Raw genomic sequence first — 20,043 nt, forward strand, 5'->3', positions numbered from 1 at the left:
ATAAGTTTGGGTTCAAAAGAAAGGTAATACTTGTGAGATTGACACAGAGGTGTCAGAATCATTATCAAACAAGTAAATGTTGCTAGAATACAGAAAACAGTATAATTTTAGTAAAAACACAGTACTTACGATGAAAACCACCTGGAAATCATGGGTTAATGGACCACGAACAGATTAAGAAAATTAAAAGAAGACACAAAAATTAAGAATACAAGATAAAATATAATTTTACACCTCCAAACAACTATAATGTCATTTCTTAAAATTGTTATGGCCTAGACTATAATAGTTTAGCCCTGTTGTGACTTCCTCCAAAATCAACTCACTAAAGTTGATCTGACGAAGTCTGACCAGCTACAAAATGTCCTTCCAGCTATGCCCCTTCACTCTACAATGCATGTTTGTACATGTGATGTAATTTAATGGGGACTGAAGCGCAAAGGTAGAGTTCACTATCAGTCCGGGGTCTCATGACCCTCACTTCGATCTTGTGCAGAGGTTATCAAACAGGGATAGCAGTCCTACCAAACCAGCAACGACTTCAGTTACACACAGTAAACTCCAGACTCTGAAGTCTCTATCGCAGAAAGGTCATGCAAAATCTGTCTTGCAGGCTTGACTGCAGCCAAGAAATAACGGTTCAGTGCTGGAAGCCTCCCCATGATTTATCACCAAAACATTGGTTACAGTGTTCATTGCATATTTTAAACTGTTCTCTGTAGGATCAATGCCTGTTCACCAGGGAAATTTAGACAGATTCAATTAAAGCTGACCTTGGGATACTGAAATCTGCCATTTGTTTTGGGGTTTTTCACACTTAAAACATATTATTTAAACTATGTTCTCATGATGGTAGGAGTGAGGAGAGGGTTTGGGAGAAAGAACTGTTCTGTAAACTCTGCAAAAAAGAAAAGAAAGAAAAGAAATAGGAGTCTGGTGGAATTTTTGGTTAAAAAAGAGCAGCTCTGTTCGTGTATATTTGTGGACAGCAGACATGTCCCTTCAGCTCCCCTTGCTGCCACTGAGTGGAGCTGCTGTTTTACTGTCACAACTGAGCATGTTCTCACATCTGCCAGAGATGGGGATAAATGAAGGAACGTGCGTCCAAAGCAAGGCTTGAAAAAACTTTCACTTATTTATGCAGTTCAATCCGATGGTTTTGTGGAGCTCAACATTATTTATCCAAGTCAGAGCTGGGGCCTGGATGAGCACTCCTGAAAGAATTTATTGCTCAGTTTCTATGAAGTGGAGCATGAAGGTCTATTTCCAGTGACCATTAAATATTCTTTTAATAGTCTGGATGATTGGTGTATCCAGATATGATGCTCCCACTTTAGAAGATCATATTCATCTTTTTTGTACCATGATATTTTGTTTCACCATACTTTTTGAACTCTTACACTCATATCTGTGGATGCTGGCTTGTCGAATTCCACCTTTCTTATAAAATATAACCCTTTAAATGAATATACTGAGTCATGTAATTCACAAAGATTCACAAATACACAACTACAGGACATCACACTCACATATCTGTATTTTTGTGACCCCAAATGTAAATGTAGACATGATGGATCAAAAAGAAGCTTATCATTTATCCATATTTCTATATCGTTCTAAAAATACTAAAGTTTGTTGCCAGAAACTGGATGTTTATTCGTCAAAAACGGTGCTGCTGTTATCTGATACAGCAGACTGCTGAGGTTCTGCATCAGAGTAACTTATGGCTGTTATTTATCTGATGTGAATTGCTGCTTTCCAGCTTCGTTCCCACCTGCGTGCATCATACAGCATGTTCACCAACACTGACACTTGGCTGACCTTGGCCAGGATTGATAGGAAATACTGATTCATAAGTCCTGCACGCATGCTGATGGACATCCATTTCTCAGGTTTCTTATCACACAGCAGGAGGGATGATATATGGTGGGACACTATGCATCATATTAACACATAAAAAAGGCAGAGGGGCCTTTGTGGTAAGAACTGTAATTGTTTTCATTTTCCATACATGTGATGCAACCTTTAATAACAAAATACCATACAACAAGAGCAATGATAATTCCTGGTCTTTTATTTTTAAAGCTTGTCTAATAGTTAATGATAACCACACACTGAATTAATATTATATTTTCTGATGCAACTGTACAAATTGCAATTGTGCTGACTTTTAACAGGAAAAACAGTGGAACTTGGGACCTCATTATTTTTGGAAGTGATCACCTACGTACGCAGAAGAGCCTCAGTACTTCAACATGACCTGCAGAAACAACAGGGAAAAACTGTCTTATAACTTATTCATGGGTGTAATGTTTTATTAAATGATAACCTTGAGCACAGATCCTCCAGACAGACCACAGCACAGGTGAGGTGTTACTTCAGATGAAGAAAAGCTTGAGTATTGATTCACTTACCTCACTGAGCCAGTCTGTGAAAGCAGAGGTGCGTGTGAACACAGTGGGCTTCTTCACTTCATTGCAGGTCCGGGAGGAAACAAAGCTGGTTACACCTTGAACGTACCACCTTCCATCCTGACCCATACAGTTGAGAGGCCCACCAGAGTCTCCCTTAGAGACAGAAACACAGAGACAGGACTCAATTATGAAGTAGTCAATCCTTTTCACTTCTGACAGGTACATGTTGCTCTCTTTTGTTGCCTCACGTACATTGCATCCAGATACAACATCCCCTCCTGCACAGATCATGGTCTGTTTGACGTTGATGCCCCACCAGTCACTGCGGCTGCACACACTGTACTCCACTACAGGCAACAAGGCCTGCTGCAGCTTATCAGGCATGGGTCCATGAGCTGACACAAGGAAAGCACTGATCAGTCACACATAGATGCATAAAGAGAACACAGTACAAACTGTCCAACTTCACTCAAGTCCAACTATATCCAGATAAAACACTGTTGTGATCTGCAAGGCCATGGTCAAGTGTATTTATATAGCGCATTTACAACAATGCAAAGTGCTGTATAAGGATATAGGTAAACATACAAGATATGATAAAACTAGTGCAAAATATAGATATACAAGATAAAATATAAAACTGATAAAAACAGATACACAATATTAGGATAAATAGTATCTAAAAACACAACAGAAGATAAAACAAATAAAAGTCACACACTTGTATTAAAAGCCAGTGCAAATAGGTGTCTTTAAAGGGTAAAAGTGCAGGACACAGTGACATTACTGTAAAGGTTGCCCCAGCCGGATGTAACAAGGTGTCCTGTGGGCGAGGATTTCTTCAGCCTCTGGGAGGCAAGCTGGGCCAACGCTGTCGTTCATGATGGGACTCTCTCATCCAGTTTCAGCAGGGCCAGATCATTGCTGCGATAAAAAGCACTTCAATTTATATTGAACGACAGCTGTGGTGAAGAACACGCGTGTGTACAGTACCTTTCAGGAAAGTTCAGACCATTTGAATGAATGAATGATTTATTGACTTTTAAAATGGGACAGTTTGTATTAATGAACATTTTCATGCTAATACGAGAGATTATAGCCATAAGGCTAATTTTCAATTTCCGAGTCCCGTGGGCAGGTAAAAAAATAAATTAATTAAAAAAAAACAAAAACAAAAAAACAAACAGCTTACAGATAACATAATACCATAACTGAAGTAAGATATACAAAAAAAAACAAGCAACACACACAGTGCACGCAAACAGACAAAATTTATTAAAGTTTGCTCATGATTTATATTATAAGTATCCCATTGTGGCTGTCACTCATGATTATATCCAAATAGTTTTGTTATTATGTTTACTATGTGAATTATTGAATGATTTAGTTGAAGACATAGCTAGAGTGAAGAAACACTTTAAAAAAATAAAAGTTAAAAACACCACTGTGTACAAAATAATCCATCATATGTTTATTATATACAATATTACACTATTCTGTTCATACATGTATACTACTGCATTAGTTGTATAATTCTGCATCATGTGTAACTGTAAAAGTATTGGAATAGAATAAGGAAATATTCAAGTGGAGTAAAGGTGGCTCAGGTATGTTTTTGAGTACAGAACATGAGTACTTTGTTACACTACACCACAGTATGAGTACAGTTGCAAATGTTACACTCAAACCTGACTCACCCGTCACCCACATGGTCAATGTCCCACAGAGGGTGAACAACAATGCGCAGAACGTCACGGATTTGCTCAGTACCCTCCTGTTGGCTCATGTCGTGTTCTCCCAGAACAACTCGGTACACATCTCCAGGCCTGTATGACATCAGTTCAAAATGCATTTATGACTATGGTGTCCCCTATACAGCATATGTAACCCTGTCTGTCATTTGTCTTTTTAAAGTATCCTTAATATTAGTCACCAGATGCAGTGTCCTGCCGTCAGCACCCAGCGAGGTCCGATCAGAGTCCCCCCACAGGTGTGATGGAAGCGGCTGCCATGCTTCACCTGCAGAGAGATCTGAGAACATTTTGCAGCATCATAAGTGTAAGGCAGCTCGAAATGAGACGATTTTATAAGTGTAATGTAAAATGTGGGGTTACCTGCCACGGCCAGCTATGTGGGACAGCATCCTCCCCGTTCACCACTCTGTTGGTGTTGGGTTTGACGGCAGGAGTACCGCAGCCATAAACTAAAAACAACAACACAGTCACAGATGTGTTGGACCCAGTCTGTTGTATTCATTCCACTCATAATCCACTGTCTCTGCTTTCGTGGTACTCACCATATGCTATCTGAAACAGCAGGAGGGCCAGAATCTGTATCATGGTGTCAGTCTGGTGAGTCTCTGAAGGCTCTCACTGTCTCAGTCCAGCTCTCTTATACCTTTCCAGTCTGCATGTCTGTGAGCCCAAAGGCAGATTATGCTGAACCTGTGGAACGCTGTTATCAGCATCCACCACCGATTGCAGCTGGGAAGAACTTCCTGTGCAACAGATGCATCAGAAGGTCTGCTGGAGCATGAAGCCACCAGGAAAGTGATGTGTTTACGACTGGAAAAAGAGGAGAGGCAGAAAGTGCACCTTAGGCCGGTAGGCTGCAGTTGTACATAGATTGTTTCTACGTGATTTCATGTAGTTTAACATGATTAAATGAATGGGATGCCTCTACACTTGGCCAAGCACAAACATCGTTTTCCTCAAAAAAAGGCATAACAGTGTAAGTGCCCTAAAAGGGAAGCTTAATGGTGCATGATATGTTCACAGCATCAGTTCAGTTCATTAATCATACACCTGAAAATATTATCAGCAGTGTCAGTCATTAATGCACAAAAACAACAATTAACTACTGACCCTGAAATCAGCAACTCTACAATAAAAGATCAATGGTACAAAAACACATAGTTGTTGCATCTTTAATATGTCTTGACACACAGTCGGATACTATTAAAAGGCACATTTTCATAAACATCTGTATTGTCTTTGTAGAGAAAAGTGATGGAAACAACTCTGCACAGATAAAAAGTGTTGTCTGTGTCTTTTCTCGTCTGTTTTGTGGATAAGTGAGCACTATTTGATCAGAGAGTCTAGTTAGAGGAAGGCTGACAGGACACTAACAACTTGTGAGGGATGGTCTATGCACCAGTGTGATTTGGTACCAGAGTGTGTTTGTATACACATGGAGGGGTTTTAAACCTTTTTCAGGCAAGTGATTACTTTTGGTAATTACCTCCGCCAAGGAGGTTATGTTTTTGCCAGGGTTTGTTTGTCTGTCTGTCTGTCTGTCTGTTTGTCTGTCCGTTAGTGTGCAACATAACTCAAAAAGTTATGGACAGATTTTGATGAAATTTTCAGGATTTGTTGGAAATGGGATAAGGAAGAAATGATTAAATTTTGGTGGTGATCGGGGTGGGGGGGCCCACGGGGGGGCCCATTTCCAACAAACCCTGAAATTTCATCAAAATCTGTCCATAACTTTTTGAGTTATGTTGCACACTAACAGACAGACAAACAGACAGACAGACAGACAAACAAAAAACCCTGGCAAAACATAACCTCCTTGGCGTGGGGGGGCCCACGGGGGGGCCACTGATCAGCCTTGGCGGAGGTCTGCGCTCTCCGAGTGCTTCTAGTTTCCATATACATTACAAAACAGCAAAAGTGACAGTGAAAACAATGAGTTAACAGTCTCAGGTCAAATGGGGTCTACAGGGTCTGTAAGGTCGTCCTCTGCATGAATAGTGAGTGTACCTGCTTTGTTAAGTACCATGAAGTAATGCAGGGGTGTCCAATCCTGGTCCTCGAGAGCTACTATCCTGCATGTTTTAGATGTTTCCCTCCTCCACCACACCTGACAGTCATTATGAGGCTTCTGCAGAGCTTGATGATAGGCTTATCATTTGAATCAGGTGTGTTGGAAGAGGGAAATAGCTAAAACATGCAAGATACCGGCCCTCGACCAGGATTGGACACCCCTGAAGTAATGGTACTAATGTTAGGAATGATGTTCAAAGGGATAATGTGGATGTTTACAAGTGTCTGGATCAGCACTTATGTTGTTGTAATGTTCTGAAAGTGGTATTCTTTTCACCTTACATGTGTTTTTCTTGTTTTGTTTTGTTTTAATATATATACTTCTTTGATATTGGATTTTTTTTTTTTTTTGCCATGTATGGGCAAGGAACCAAATATGGTAACTTCACTGACATTGATTTTCTACATGGCAATAAAAACAAACAAACAAACAACACAAACAACACAACAAAAAAAAACTAAGTCTTGTTAGGTCTGCCAATAACACACTAAGGTTGAAAATTTTATTTCAGAGTATTTCCATGAGTGCCCTATAAAGGGTTGATCTGAGGCCATGACCTACGATAACATCCAAAACCTTCAGTGGTGGAATAGAACCAAGTACTTTCACTCAAGTACAACACTTGTTTGGGTACATTGTCTGCTGCATCATACTTCTACTCTGTTATGTCTCAGGGGCGAATATTATACTTTTTACTTCACAGTCGTCTTACAGCTGTAGTTCCTTTTTGGGTTACAATCTTTCATCAGCTTTCCAGTGAAAACACAATGCCAAATGTGTTGATTTTCAATTTTGGCAGACTGAAATTACATGTCCATTATGGGTTGATTCTTCCTTCTTAAAATGAATAAACTCTTGAATTTGCTGGACAATGCATCATCAAAACCAACCTGTTTTTATAGCTTGTGAAAAGTTGAATTTTTAGAGGTAAGTTCTCACAGGATGATAAAGAAAGATAAAAGATTTAACTGCATATTTGGTTCCACTTTGGGGTTTAACACGTGTCCACTAGGTAAAAAATTCTTGTGAAATTAGTCACAGTCTTAGAAGTGGTGCATTTTATGACTCAGAAGAAGATATAGTTTTACAGTTAAAACTACTGTGCATTTGGTAAAAACATCCATAACTACCTTTTAGAGAATTATGAGTCATGATCTGTGAGGACTGGAGACCCCTGCATCTCCTCTTTTCCTCTGTTTTCAGGCTGTGGAAAATCTACCCTTTGATGCCCAGATTTTGTCACAGGTATTTGTGTTTTAACAGGTATAGGAGTTGACTACATGATTGACAGTTGTAATTACCAATGACTGATCAGAGTCTGTCAGCCACGATCTGGAAGTGATTCTGCTGCTCTATTGAGTGCATCTTACTCATCTTCTTTGCTTAGAAATGTTCCTAAAATAAAATGGAAACATGAGCCAACCAGTGAACAACAGACAGGATGTGCATTTTCATCTAATACCACAACTGTCTAATATGCATTAAACTACAGGTGACTATGGACATGACTGTTGGTGTAAAAGGTGATGCTAATACAGACGGCCCTGTGCTTAGTTATATCATATCACAGCCTGTATGAATATCATTCATCCACTTTAGGCTCATTCTGTTACAAATACCTATCACAAAATAAACTGTAAACATTGACCTGGAAACATGTTATTGAGCAGAAAAGAAAAACTGAATCAGGCTGCAGTAAATGTATTCATCATATCATGTTTTTATTTCACCAAGTACATTTAAGAGAAACCACATGTAGGCTAGTAGGTTTGTGGACATCATTTATCTTTTTGCTTATTTTGTATAGTTTTGTATTCTGATACAATGATGCGGATTCAGAATTAATCCTGACAAATATGAATGAAAAGACAGATGAGTGTGACTGACTGGTAGTGTAGCTGGGGCTTTTACTTGGGCCCATTTCTGTTCCCACCTACAGAATGAAGTCACATTTATTACTGAATCAAACAACAGGGCAGGAATGCACCAAGATGCTTTTTTTGGTTGTCCATCATCAGGATGCTGTAGTTTTACCACAGCAGCTAACATCTGCATAATGTAAGTGTCTCTCAGTGCTGTTGTCTTTATGAAGTCCTTTCCATCTTTGAGTAGTTAGGACAAGAAAGGATGCAACTTGTGTCTCAATAAGAATATTTGGAAAAGTAGATTTAGTTTTCAATAACATTCACTGTACACATTTCTGTAATTTCCACAGTAAAACATTACAGTAGCTTCTTGTTCTAACAATTTACAAGGTGTAACTGTATATGCAATGCATTATGGGTAAAAAATATTTACGGTAACTTCAAGCATTTGTTCACAGTATCACATTGTAAAATTACAGGATGGTTGTTTTTACTTGGTCCTGACTCTAAATGAGACAAATTACAATTACACTCTGTTAGTATCAGAAGGCACTAAAGAGGACATGAAGGTGGACAAGGGGAGCAAACCCCACATCCATCCACTCAATAAAGTGTAAGTAAGACATTAGTAGCCCACAAAATTAAAATGTGATTCAAGTTGTAACTTCATACAGTATAATTGGACCGTGTAGACGTTTATTTAACTCGGTGTGTAATGTAGACATGTCTAAACCAGCATTTTAGGAAGAATAATGTTTCTTTATTTATGTGAGTGACTGTATTTCACATTATTTTTTTCTTTGTCATGTTTCATATAGAATATACTGGTGTGGGACTCAGAATGCACCAGTTTTTCAAATGTTAGGTAGCAAAAAAACTGGTTAAGTTAAGCTAATGCTAGCTGCATGCATTAGCCCTGATCAGAAATGCCTTCCATAGTCCATTCTTTGTTTGCGTTGTTAGCACGGCTCAAACCTATATATATATATATATATATATTATATTATATATATAATATATTATATGTATATATATATATATTATATATATATATAGTATATTATACTATATTATATATATATATATATATATAATATATATATAATATATAACAGGCCAAAAGTTTGGACACACCTTCTCATTCTTTGCATTTTCTTTATTTTCATGACTATTTACATTGTAGATTCTCATTGAAGGCATCAAAACTATGAATGAACACATGTAGAATTATGTACTTAAAAAAAAGTGTGAAATAACTGAAAACATATCTTATATTCTAGTTTCTTCAAAGTAGCCACCCTTAGCTCTGATGACTGTTTTGCACACTCTTGGCATTCTCTTGATGAGCTTCAAGAGGTAGTCACCTGAAATGGTTTCCTAACAGTCTTGAAGAAGTTCCCAGAGATGCTTAGCACTTGTTGGCCCTTTTGCCTTCACTCTGCGGTCCAGCTCACCCCAAACCATCTCGATTGGGTTCAGGTCCAGTGACTGTGGAGGCCAGGTCATCTGGCGCAGCACTCCATCACTCTCCTTCTTGGTCAAATATCCCTCACACAGCCTGGAGTGTGTTTGGGGTCATTGTCCTGTTGAAACATAAATGATGGTCCAACTAAACGCAAACCGGATGGAATGGCATGTCACTTCAGGATGCTGTGGTAGCCATGCTGATTCAGGTTGCCTTCAATCTTGAATAAATCCCCAACAGCGTCACCAGCAAAGCACCCCCACACCATAACACCTCCACCTCCATGCTTCACGGTGGGAACCAGGCATGTAGCATCCATCCGTTCACCTTTTCTGCGTCGCACAAAGACACGGCGGTTGGATCCAAAGATCTCAAATTTGGACTCAACAGACCATCATATATATAATATATATATATATATAATATATATATATATATATAAGATATATATATATATATAATATATATATATATATATATGTAAATAGTATATATGTGTGTGTGTGTGTGTGTATATATATATATATATAAATAATATATATATGTGTGTGGTGTGTGTATATATATCTATATATACACAATACATATATATACATACACAATTAATGGTTGTTTCTAACATAAACAACAATACATTGCTGTAATTAAAATACAGCAAAAACCTGTAAAAATCCAATAATATACTGTAATTATTTTTTAAACTTTAATTAGCAACCAATTTTACAGCAGTTTATTGGTGACTTTTTTGCCTGGAATTTACTAAAATTCTACAGGAAATTTGTTGAAATGTGTTGCATTTCATTCATTTATTTAGGCTAATGTATCTAAATGGGTAGTGGATATTAATGAGCGAACAATACAGGATTGTCGTAAATACAATAGATTTAGCACAATTGTTCATTTCCATCCATAGTCCCCATATGTAAAGGCACACAGAAAACCAACAAAGAAACATAAAAATAATACATATATATAAAAAACATCACCAATAGTACCAACAGTTAAAATAACAGTGCAAAAGTACCTATTTTTAAGAACATCCCTAGTTCACACAGAACTGATTCATTACTAACTGCATTAAATGACATGAGGTTCATCTATATTTCTTCTTTTGATTTGGACTAAGATGAAGAGAGCTGCAGATTTCAGCCTCTGATTTCAGCTTCTGCAAATTTTAAAAGTTTATTTTTATCTATCGGTGTGCTCTAGTTTTTGTCTGTTCTTTAATACTTAATTCTGTTCTGCCTAGGAATCACCTGTTTTTTCCAGTTTCGGCTGGAGAATATGTTGAAGGCCAACTTTATGTGATCCTTTTTATGTTTTTGGAACAAATTCACATTAACAAAGCAAACAACAGACCTTTACAAAGTAATTTTCAGAGGTGGTGTCCGTGACATCACTAATTCTATAACCAAACCAAACAAAAGCTGAAAAAACGACCACTAGCTTGAACAAACAGAACAAACTGTTTTCAAGGTGAAATGGTGGAATTTGTGAAAATAAAACAGAGAGTAGCTGAGGCAGCAACTTAGGAGTGGTGACTAAGAAGAAAACCAGAGAAAAGGAGGAGGAAGGGAGAGAAACTGAGATGAAGGTTTAGTGTCGTCAGCTGTCTTGGCGTTCAGTTTTCTGCGAGAAATACATTTTTATGCCTGTGACCGCAGAACTGGATATCTTTGGGCTACCTTCAAGAGAAATAGTCCTGTAACAACTTTCTCTCCTTTAATAACATGTTATACATTCACAGAGGGGCCCGTGTTCCTGCTGAATCTGGACCCAATCTTCACGCCGCCCAGACAATCTCCTTCCTCTGCTGGAAACCAATATCACCCTCGGAGAAGACAGTGTGCGTCTATAAATTTACCCTTTTAGGAAGCAATCAAATCAATACTGCCTCAACAGCTAAAAGGCTTTGCTGTTTATTCGCTGTGTTAAGATAATTCCCTACCCCAGACACTGCACAGGGATTTATGAGGCAGACAGTGCTGATGTTTGCATAACATAGCAATGACAGAACTGTGAATAATTTTGATTTGGGCTGTAAACGTTACAGTTCATAATGAATTAACAACCGATGCTGCTTTTCAGGACGCCGCTCAGGTGGGACCTGTCATTTATTGAGAGCGAGTGTGTAAAACAATAAATTTGGGAAAGTTAAAGTGTGAAAAGGAATCAGCTGCGCCTTTAAATCTTTTAATGCCGGTAGAATGAAAAAGCAAACTTTGGATTTTTATAGCACTGCAGCCTTGTTACAGACTTTTCAATAAAAAAAAAGGAAATGGAAAAACAACAGACTCATTTTGCAAGTTTGGAAATTTTGCTAAAACCATTGCAAACAATAAACTTCAATCTCTGCCTAGTCAATACCTTTCAATCAGAACCTCTCTGAAGGAAATGATTACAGTATCATGTTACTGCACATAACATTTATAGCATAATATCTTTGGATTTTATAGTAAAATGGTTGGAAAAGTGATTGAAAATGAATGTTTGATATAAAATTATATGGGCTTCCTTAACTGACTGCTTCCATAAACCCTATTACGTTTTTTTTTTTCCTTTGTAAAAAAAAATTAAAAAATTCCAGAAAGACATGTTCTGCCTCTATGTAAATCTATATTTCTAAAGAGAAATACAGTTAGCCACAGAAGCAGGTCTGCTCTTTATTCAGTGGCAGCGCAAGACAAAGATAAATGATCTGAGACCAGCCAGCACAGTTTAAGGCCAAGTATATATCTCCCAAGGTTTTCAGATATGTCAAAAATCTGACTAGAGCAGCCTGAAGACGGAGGAAATGCTGCCAATTAGACCTTTGAAACATAAATCACACTTTACTGCTCTGTCACAGCACGTGGCTGATATTCAGTTTCCAGTGTCTGAAAAGAAGAATATCAGTCATTAATAGAAAGCATAAGGCTGAATAAATGTAATGCACATGCAGACACACATGAATTGATACAGTATAATGTTTCACCCTGAGAGTGGAAAAATGTGATGCATGAAAAGGCTCTGATATTACAAAGATCCTAGAGATGAAGTCAGTTTTGTAGAAGTGGAGAATATACAGAAATAATGCATATGCACAGCAAAATCAGGGTCATAGCTGAGAGCTTGTGGTACCACTCAGTTTTCCCACTTAGCTGAAGATGTCTGCAGGTGATGAAGAGCCGAGTGAAGTGTGCCTTCAGGCTGCAGTCAGAGCTCATTATGTGGGTTAGTAGCGCTGCACAAATTGTGGCCTACGGTTTGGTTTATGTTTTTTTCCTGCTTCTTCAACAAGGCCAGGATGAGACGAGGTTAATCTAATTAATCCAGCAGATGTCTGTTATGAAAACTTTACTTTTAGTTCTGGTCCTTTTTCACATGTGGCTGCACAAGCTTTCTTTGTTGGATGCTGTTTCAGTGTTTGATACCGCAATATTTTGTGGTGTGTGAATCCATAGTAACATTTCATCTTAATCTAATTCATGGGATTGAGAGGATATGTAATTTCAGCCTTACCTCTTGACTTGGTGTGGAGATTGTAGAAGTTTTAGCATGTAGCCGTAATGGAATATTTTCACCAAGTTTGTACATGGAGGAGGATCTAAAACAGCTAATAATTACTAATCACTGTCAAGAATCTGCCTGGCTCATGGCATAAATAAAAGACAGCTACTGTAACCTTAGTATTTTAACTTCACATTTCAAGACAACTATTAAATGGCATTGCACTGTTCATTTCTGTAGTCACAGGACAGAGGGGAGAAAGCTGCAGCTTTGCAGGGCTGCATTTATTCTCTTGACTTTGACTTTAACTTTTATGTGTTATTTTATTGTTATATGCATTTCTTATGTTGTTATATTATTCTTATATTATATGATCAATGCAGTATAACGAAACATATTTGGTCAACTGCAAAATCCTGTTTTATGTATTTATTTGAAACTAAGATGATCTGTTTGTACGTTTGGCTCACAGAGCCATTATTCTGCAGAGGTTTGGGTGAATCAGTGCAGAGAGAGGCCCTTGGCTCTGCTGAACAGGTTGTTTGAAAAGAACCAATCAAGCAAAATGTTCTTGGCAGGATGATAAAAAAAATCAGGTTGAAATGGGACAGGATTGAGCTGCTCAATAAAATAAGAATGTTCTGGTTGAATGGTCTTCTTTTGTATGCCCGATAATCCGAGTGTTTTGCTCTTTATCAGGAAATGACAAACACTGTAATAAAAAACATATTTAGAGAATCAGAAATAGTAATTGAGGGGGGGTTCATTATGATGGCCCCTCATGAACAGAAATGACTGAAAGACATAGATTTTCTTACAATAAACACCTGAGATGAGTCCTATAAAAAACTGAGATTTAGTACATGCATGTTGCCGACAAGCGTCACATCTTTTCTGAGGCGCCCTGTAGAACTAGCTCTTCGTTTGATGTGCTCTTAACAGCAGACAAGTGTCACGCTCTTTCTTACACTGCACACAAAAAATTAAAAGAATGCTATTGCTTCTCCTTTATCTGTCTGTTTTTTATTGAGATGTCACTTTACATTTGGACCTACTCGGCTACACTTGTCAGGTTTAGCTCGTTTGGGGCACACCCTGGGGAGGGTAACAAATGAAAACTGATATTGAAGCCTGTTGTAAAGTTTAAGTCATGGCTGAAACCAAAGCAAACTTGTTTTGCCCCCAAATATCCTGTTCCAATTGTAGAGCAATGGTGAGGTCATTGTCAGAAGGAGAAATAAAGTAATGCAGCGTCTTTGTTGTCTGTCAGGGAGCCTCAAGCCAACCAAACAATAACGTAGAAGAAAAGAAAGAGCCATTCATAACAACGCAATTACACCCCATTCTGATAATTGGCATTGATAGATGAAGGAAACCCAAATCCAAATAAACTTAGTCCCCCTCTGGGCTGAACAGCTGGAGCTTCTCTGATTCTTCACAGGACGATCTCTCTGACTCTTTCTGTGAATTTCAGCCATCTTTCGTCAGCGTTTCTTTCACACTCTGTCTTATGATCCAAACTTAACACCTCGAACCCCCACCATTCAGAAACTGTGAGTTTTTATTGGTAATCAACTCCATTTGGGCACCTTGAGCCTCCTGTGGTGACACTTTTCACTTTGATTCATTGCTGGCCCCTTTTTTTTTAACCTACTCTTCCTCCCATTTCCTCCCTTTTTGTCCTGGTCCCTAACTAAAACCTTGTTTGTCAAATTAAAAACAGTTTAGCCTGCTGCACTGGCTTACATCACAACCCATAAACACAAAGCTTTTGGTCGTGTAAGACAGAGGCCATGTGCGTATCAGTGCTACTTTGACTCACAAATCAAATATCCATTCAGAAAGCATTTTATTAAGGAGATTGAATTGAAGAACCCCATTGTATTTTTTCACAGTGGAGCATCTCAGCACTTAAAGAGAAATCTGAGTTGCCTTGAGGGATTGCGATCCTGTTGCAGAAATGGAAAGATGGTGAAATACAACGTGACAGTGCGAATGCCAAAACTATAGTGACAGATGGGGTGAAAAAAGTCCATTCATGCATGAGATTGGTGAGTAACGCTTTTTGTGGTTTCTGGAGGTGCCACCTGGTTATTGTGAAATTAAATTGAAGTGAACAGATCCATAATTTAGGGTCTGCAACATCAAAAGGAAATCGACATAATAAGGCTTAAATGCTGACTTTCTGATGACTAATGACCCCAAAATTAACTGTCGGGTTAGATTAGACAGCTCAACGCTTAACACTAACCTACCAGAGCTGAAATGAAATATGCTACTGAATTTTATGTTCAAAGGAGGAAACTCTGAGATGCAAGCGGAGGGATAGTGACAGAGAAACACTAGACGGGGGAAACTGAATGATTGTCCTCTTTTATAGGCATCTCTCCCACAGAGGCTAAAGTTACTTGGCTGTGACTGATGGACAATAACAAGGAAACCTCCCCATGCATTAGGCCTCCATATTTCATGGTTATGTGCTGTCAGTGTGCTGCTCCTTTTGGTCATGTAAGATATGAAATGCTTCAGCTGAAACAGAACGAGGCTAAAGAGTCTAGAGTCACGCTAGCGGTTCACAGCTGTGGGCACCTCAGTACTTTCAGCAAAATGCTACAGACATGACATTCTAACATGTTTTCACAGATCCATCTTGGTTTGGTGTGTTATGTCTGCTTCTTATCACAGCAACATGTAGAGGTCGCCTTTTAAAGGTTGACAGAATAATGATAGTTTCTAGGAAAAACTGGTGATCTACTGATAAAATCATCACTGTTGGTTATTTACTATTTTTGACTTCATTAAAATGAGTGAAGTGGTGTAGCAGTCCTCGATTCCATGCATCTAGAAAGTTCTGAGCTCGCTGTTGGTCTGAAGCAGAGATGTCCACATTTTCTCAGCTTGTTAGATACATTCAAGACCAAGTCAAAAGATCTACCTACACTAAAACTTGCTAAATATATATTTATTTGCATGTATATTATTTGTACAATATAATAAGTGTATATTGGATAATTGCACAAACACTCATGGTGCAATACAGTTCAATACATTTGGGGTCAGTGACCTTGAATATGAAGACATCAGCGGTGTCTCATGTCCTTTGGTGGAAGTCTCTGGTCTAGGCGGCCCAGTTTTGATTCATCGTCCACAGTATCATACTCGGTTGAATTCCACTGAATGAAGTCATCCAGGGTTTCATCGATCAGACAGTAGCTGCTGGTACCAACCTCAAACAGACTTCAGTCATGGTGGAGCAGTATTTGGATTTAATAATCTTCATATGGGAAAAAATTACTGCTGTCTGATTTACTGTCATAGTTCCCTTGCCTTTCTCTTTCTCAGGTTGCTTTTGGGAGGGAAGTCAGTGTTGTATTTTTTAGCAACAGTTCCAAAGTGCCTCTCCACATTTCTGTTCTTTGGAATAACTATTTAATTTCATTCTACATAGTCATGGTCAATTTTTGTTTTCTTGGTTCAGCTCTACCACTCATCTTCATAGCTCTTCTTTAATAGATGGAAACTGGAAGGTTAAACGGTTCACTTAGCTCACTGGAGTTTTGCAGCAGCTCACAGGGTTGACTGTACATTTGGTTGCGTGTGGTGGTGACCCTGAGTTGTAAGAGATCTCAGACTGGACACCCATATACTAACATCCAAAATATTTCTTTGTGTGAATGGCATGTGACCTGTTGTCCACAGTGAGCAGGTTTCCACCTATCAGTGCCCTTGACCACAGCACTGATAAAGATCTGGACTTCAGCACCTTCAGTGGCAGCCCACTGCTCTTAATGTACTAAGTGCTAATGCTAATGCTAGGTTCTATGTCTATATATAGGCTTCACCATGCCATGTACAAATAACACTGTACAGAGGCAGAGCACATCATTATTCACCTATGTCTACAATTGCTACAACCCTACATAAAAGAAGAACTAAAACAGCATAAATTAAATAATGATGTTAACAGCTTAAAGAAAATTTGAACCACCATGGTCACAATGAGGAGTTTGACCTACATAGATGCTACCAGCTGACAAGAACACGTTTCACTCTGAAATCAGAGAATATACGGCACTTTTAATAAAAGTTTAACACTAATTAGAGTTGAGTACTGTTGCAAGGTTCACACCATCTGGTTTGAATTGCTGGTTTTAGGACTTTTCCACTTTAGCGCCCTGTTTAAATCATTTGATTGAAAAGTAATCAAAAAAGAATTCACAAGTGAAATGTAAATACTTTGAAGAAGTCATTAAAATAGGTAAATTTCTCATTACAGGTTTAGTACTTATATGTATCTTATTGTATTTCAGAAGAAACCTTCCCAAACCTTTGATCAATAATGCAATTCTCACTCAAATTAAAATTTTAACCTGATGATGCAGCTCAATAAAAAGTTAAAGGTTACCAGAATTATAACACTGAACCTTGAACTACCATGTTTCCTCACAAGCTAAAGCTCAAATTGATGAGAAATTTCAGTTCAGATCAAAGTGGTGGAGTGAAAGAATGGCCAAGTCTGCCATCAATAAAGAGTTTTTACTGCAACCACACTCTACATGCACAGTGAGATAAATGCCCAGAATAAAGAGCAAATGCATTTAGTCTGTGTTGTTTACTTGGCTGCTACCTTTGACACATATGACTCTGCACATGTGCAGACCAGATACGGCTCCTGGTAAATGTGTGCGTTTAAGAGTTTAAGTTTAGGGTCTCTAATTTTTTATGCAGACCATGTTTCGCATGTTGAGTATTTATGTAGCATGTTTGTACATTTGAACAGATGTAGTTTAATCATAGCAAAAGGCTCATATTCAGGATGTATATAGATTTTTTTGTACTTTTCTGGAAGTGTTAGGTTCATAATGGGGCCATTGACCAGCTAGAGCTCACCTCACACTCCCACTGACACCTGCAACACCCCTGCAAATTGGCAGGCGGTAGTGGTTTAATATACTGAGCTGTGAAGAGTACATAAATCTCTTGCAACCTTGCTAATAGTGCAGCGTGCAGGCCACAGAAGACAGAACCCCACTCTGGACGCAATGCTGCTTTCACTCACAAAAAATGATGTCTTTATACCATGCAGGGTATTGCATTTCATTTCAGAGATAAAATGGAAAGGACACACAAATAAAACCAGAACAGAAAAGGAATTTACTTAGAATTGTAAAAGATGTAGTAAAATTCACTCAATCAAGGTTCTGAGCAGCAAATCATAAGTGCTTGAAAAGTGGAATGACCAAAGTAATAGAGAATCTGTGCACAGAAATATGCTGTAAACAACTTTATGTATATTCTTTTGGCTAAATTATAGGCAGTTGGTAACCACAAATTAAATTCTGTAACTCTAGATGACCTTGCAGTCACATGGCCGGCAGCACCAACGTGTTAATGAAAGTGACACGTACTCAGCTCAACCTGAAACCTGAGGCTTAAACAAATACATACAAATCACTGCCCTGATGTGTCCAACACCCCCTCTACAGAACTGCTCTCAAAGACGACATGGGAACGAGCAGCTCCCCATCCGTACAGGTAAATACACCTGTATATTTATCATTTTATGCAAACATTATATAAATATTGTCACAAAGTCGTTGACATAAAGTTGGAGGCCGCTGACTGCTGGAGCCTCCAGAAGTTTTGAGCGATACACAAAGAGTTCTCTGTGTAACATGTAAGCATTCACACATGCTCTAACACTTGGAGGCTACAGAAACACTCCAACACACACTCATTGTAATGGAGCCTCTCTGTCATTAACGCGGTAGCCCAATGCAACGCTGTGCAGCAGATATAGCTGCAAGACATTCATGTAATGTATATAAATGACTTTGGATTTCCACCATAAATATTTAAATATCTCCCGATTCGGCTCATGTAACGCAGTCAGATTTATTTTTATTATCTTAAAGAATTGTGTGGCCGTGTCAGGGGTCAGAACTGTGCTGCTGAGCATGCCATTTTTCCAAACATTAGCTGAGTGTGTGTGTTAGGGCCCATGTGCTAGTGATTTCAGCACTCACCTCTGTGTATGCTGGGATGACAGGGGCTGAGGTGTGGGTGGCGCCATGATCGCACCACCGCTGCCAACAAAGACCCAAACCAGTTGCTAAAAGCAGTGTGCATGCTGCTGATTGGCTGTTGTCCCTGCTCTAAACAGCATGTCAGCTCTGCTAAACATGCATGAAAGGTCATGCAGGGGGCAATCCAGTAACGCCTCTGAGGACAAAATATTCTTATAAGATCTAATACTTTAACAATGTTTAATATGTTTTATGTGTTTAACACTGGTAGCTCCAGTCAACGAAATTAATCAGCGTTCCCGAACATCTACTGAGAGCAGGTGCAGACTCCCTCGTGGACCTCTGGAGTCCAGGATGTTGCTGTCTGTCTGAAGGCGTCTCTGGTGTTTGTCTGGCTCATCCAGACAGAATTCACATAAGACCTGCTGTGACCATTCGTCTCCTTACAGATCCCTTTCAGGCAGATTATTCAGTGGTTATGTAAGTTTTTGGGTGTGAGGAAACAAGACTGGAAAAGTATCTTCAAATCCCAGTGGATATGCTTGTGGAGTCATCTGATTATGGAATGACACGCTGTCGGTCTGAGGAATGTTATGACAGGATCCACATCCTCTTTAGCGCTAAGCAGATGTTCCATATTATACTGTATAATGATCTGTATTAATCTTTTCTATAAGCAGGGAGGAAAAGGGTGTGAACAGCAACTTCCACTAAAACAGTGGATTTATTATGATAGCGGGAGAAATTCATTTTCTAATAATTGTTCATGTTCAGGTCACTGACATTTCACATAAACATACAGTACATGCACCTGTTATAACACACTAATGTATAACTTTGAATGACACGCAATGTTATACGGATATTCCACACATACATGTACAGTACATATCTAAGGGATTGGCCTTCAACATGTTTTGTCAGAACTTGAAGGTCTTCGATGGTTTCTCTGAGTGTAT

At 38.6% G+C, this 20,043-nt stretch overlaps 1 protein-coding gene across 1 annotated transcript; it reads right to left on the bottom strand.

The window, feature by feature from the left end:
• Nucleotides 1-2,194: 2,194 nt before the first annotated feature.
• Nucleotides 2,195-4,753, bottom strand: LOC115418181 (proproteinase E-like). The gene is given in 10 exon segments (XM_030132570.1): nt 2,195-2,260; nt 2,415-2,567; nt 2,667-2,809; nt 3,202-3,224; nt 3,226-3,308; nt 3,311-3,338; nt 4,112-4,240; nt 4,348-4,445; nt 4,529-4,617; nt 4,711-4,753. Coding segments are annotated over 10 exon segments (807 nt in total). The 3' UTR covers nt 2,195-2,242.
• Nucleotides 4,754-20,043: the final 15,290 nt, after the last annotated feature.

This window comes from Sphaeramia orbicularis, chromosome 4 (genome assembly GCF_902148855.1).
Source record: "Sphaeramia orbicularis chromosome 4, fSphaOr1.1, whole genome shotgun sequence".
NCBI lineage: Eukaryota > Metazoa > Chordata > Actinopteri > Kurtiformes > Apogonidae > Sphaeramia > Sphaeramia orbicularis.